Source organism: Calidris pugnax, unplaced genomic scaffold (assembly GCF_001431845.1).
Source record: "Calidris pugnax isolate Ruff unplaced genomic scaffold, ASM143184v1 scaffold170, whole genome shotgun sequence".
Lineage (NCBI taxonomy): Eukaryota > Metazoa > Chordata > Aves > Charadriiformes > Scolopacidae > Calidris > Calidris pugnax.
The window spans coordinates 411,060-414,426 of NW_015090905.1; the positions used below are offsets into that span (position 1 = coordinate 411,060).

The 3,367-nt window shown below is 69.9% G+C and overlaps 1 protein-coding gene across 1 annotated transcript; it reads right to left on the minus strand.

The window, feature by feature from the left end:
- Positions 1–226: 226 nt before the first annotated feature.
- Positions 227–1,450, minus strand: SMIM24 (small integral membrane protein 24). The gene is made up of 4 exons (XM_014949000.1): positions 1,211–1,450; positions 695–812; positions 506–586; positions 227–308 (listed from the first exon to the last, which is right to left on the minus strand). Exons 1-4 carry the CDS (start codon positions 1,281–1,283, stop codon positions 227–229), a joined length of 354 nt encoding a protein of 117 aa, XP_014804486.1. The 5' UTR covers positions 1,284–1,450.
- Positions 1,451–3,367: the final 1,917 nt, after the last annotated feature.

Sequence of the window (3,367 nt, forward strand, 5' to 3'; positions counted from 1 at the left end):
GGGCCCTGCTCCTGCCGCCGGCCACCGCCCTTCCCGGTCCGTTCCGTCGGGCGGCGGATCCAGGCCGGGGCTTGGCGGCAGCCGGGGCCGCCGCGGCACCTCCCGCCGCAAAACCCGGCGCGGATCCGCCTCCCGCGGACGGGGCTGAGGGCGCGGGGCCCGACGGGGCGTCCCCAGGGACGGGGGGAACCGGGTGGGCGAGGGCGGGGGGGACACAGCCACCGCCTCAGAGCGGGGTGGCCTTCCTGCGCTCCTCGTCGTCGCTCTCCTCCTCGGCCGCCGGGTTGACGTGGCCGATGCGCTCCAGCCTGTGGGGCAGGAGAGGGGTCAGCCGGGCATGGCGGCTGCGCTCGCGGCCCTCACCCTCACCTTCGGCCGTGCCAAGGGCACACGGGGCCACGCACGGCACCGCCGGACCACGCACGGCACCGCCGAGCCATGGACGGCACCGCCAGCACGTGGCCATCCCCGGGGTGCCAGCCCCACGGCGCCCGCGCGGTGGTACCTGTCAGTCCCCGGGGTGTCCTGGCCGTTGCCCCGCTTCCTGCGAGGGGACAGAGGGGGTGAGCGGTGCCCGGGGAGCGGCCTGCCCCCAGATTCGGGCACCACCAGAACCTGTGCCCCCCCCCGGGGTGGGCCGCCCCCTGCCCCCAGTGAGGCGGGTGCGGGCTGTGTCCCCGTCCCACTGTCCCACCTGCGCATCCTGATCCGCCAGAGCCGGTTCATGAGCAGGAGCACGAAGACGATGAAGAGGAAGACGACAACAGCCGTGAGGCCCAGGAGCCAGGGCTCCAGCACCGTGGAACTGGTGACTGCACGGCAGGGGGATGGGGACAGGGACAACTTCAGGGAACCCCATCCCGCAGGGGACAGGAGCCCCCATCCCATGGAACAGGGTCCCAACTGTGCTGAGCCCAGCACCGAGGGACACTGGGGACACTGTCAAGTGCTCATTGCCACCCCCTCCCCGCTGTCCCTTGGGTGCTGAGGAAGCCACCCCTGGTCGGGGGCACTGGGGACAGCAGGCAGGTGCCCCCAAATCTGTCTGTTCTGCACCCAAAATGGTTGGGTACCACTGGGGCACTGGGACAGACTGGTCCTATTGGGAAGGTCTCCCAGGATCTGACCCGATGCCCCAGGACGGGCGCAGCCGCCACCCCCTGGGGCACCCCGGGGTGCAGGGGTACAGGGGGGCCACGGGGGCACCTACCGGCCTGTCCCTGGGCGGTGGCGACGAGGACGAGCAGGACCAGGAGCGAGAGGGGCTGTGGGGCCCTCGGCATTTTTGGGATGGGAGTGGGGCACGACCGGGTCCTGCACCCCCAGGTGGGCTCCTCTCCCGCGCTGCTGCTGGGGCTGGGTGCTGGCGCCGCTCTCTGCACCCGGGGCCAACGGGCGGCTTTTATTGGGCTCAAGAGGACAAGTGCCACCGAGTGCCATGGCAACACGGCTCCTGTAACCCTTGGGAGGTGGCACTTCTCCCCCCGGCTCAGCCACCAGCACCCTGTGGCACCCAGCGGCCACCACTCTGGGGACCACAGTTGGCAACCCCATGGCCAGGGCTTGGGTCCACCCTGGGGTGGGTGAGTGGGTGGGAGGAGGGAGGGACGGACAGATGGACGGGCGGGCGGGGGGATGAGTGGGTGGATGGAGGGACAGATGGATGGGTGGGTGGAGGGAGGGACGGACGGACAGATGGGTGGGTTGACGGACAGATGGATGGATGGAAGCATGGGTGGGTGGGTGGATGGACAGGCAGATGGATGGACGGAAGGACGGGTGGGTGGATGAACAAATGGATGGACAGACAGACAGATGTGCAGACACGTGTGCCCCCCACCTGCTGCCCCATCCCAGTCTCCCCCCTTTGCCCTTGGGGCACTGCACCCCCATCCCCGCTGGCAGGGCTGGGGCAGACCCGGGCCAGTGTCCCATCCCCAAAGACACATCTCCCACCTTGCGGGGACAGGGCAGCACTGGGGGGGCAGACAGTGCCAGGCCATCCCCCTCCCCCCCTCCCAGCCCCCAGCCATGCCCAGGCCAGCTGAGCCCCAGATGCCGTGGCTGGTGCCAGGGGAACCCCATCACGCGCCCGGCAAGTGCCCGGGTACCGTGAAGAGCTAAATATTAACGGTGTTATTGGCGAGACCTTGGCAGGACGAGCCGCTCCACCCCCCAGCCCCCACCCGCCGGGCACAGGGGAAACTGAGGCACGGGGTGGCCAGTTGGGCACCCTGGGATGGAGTGTGGGCTCCAGCAGGGGCACCCTGGGCCTGGGGAGATGGGGACAGGGTCCCCACTGGGGGGATGAGGGCAGAAACCAGCCCCTGCCTGGGTTTGATGCAGGGGATGGGGGGCTGTACGACACGGCCCCCATCTCCAGTGCCACCACCCAGAGCCAAAGTGGGGCTGGTGGGTGCTTCACCCCCCCAAGACTGGCTTGGGGGGACCTGTGGGTGCCACTGAGCTGTGATCCATCGGGGGGGACATGTCCTGGCAGCATCAGGGCACCAGGGCGGCTGGCAGGGGCAAATCCAGCCTCAGTGTACAGCCGTCTGTCCGTCTGTCCGTCCGTCCGTCCCCGAGTGTCTGTGCACGGTTGTGCTGACGTGAGACTCCCCGTGGGTGTGCGCAGCCGTGTTTCCATGTGCCCGTGTCCCCGGCACACACCCGTGTCTGTGTGCACACCCGGGGTGTGTGCAAACCCTCCTCACCCCAGGGGTTTGCACCCCCAAACCCCCACCTCCACAGACCCACACGTGTGTCCAGGCGTGTGAGCACACACGTGTGTCCCTCCCCACGCGCCCGGGGGCTGCTGCTGTCCCCAGGCGAAGGTCGGGGTGTCCCAGCCCTGCCACCACCCCCATGCCTGGTTAGGGGGCAAGCGAGTGGGGCCAGGGCAGGCTGCTTTATTGGGGGGCGACGATAGCAGCCCCGAGATAAGCGTGGGGGGGCCATGCCAAGGACGGTGAAGCCACATGCCAGCACCGGGCAGCGTCACCCCTGCGCTCAAGCCTGGGGCCAGCGCCGGGACCCAAGGGCCACGCGTGGCTGCTGGGGGTCCCACTGGAGGCGGGGGGTGGCCCTAGAAAAACCTCTTCTTGTGGGGGTCGGCGAAGGTGATGGAGCTGCGGGGAGGGGCGGTGAGCAGCCCCAGGGGGATGTCCACGCCGGGGAGGACGCTGGTGCCTTCGCCCTCCGGCTTCCTCTCCGCCAGCACCGCGTCCTCCTCCAGCCACTCCACCTCCGGCACCGGCCCCTCGGCCATCACCGCCTTCTCCTCCTCCTGCTTGGGCCCGAACGCCCAGTCTGCGGGGACAGACACCGAGCCGTCAGCTTCCACGGCACAGGCTGGGGGGGGGGGGGG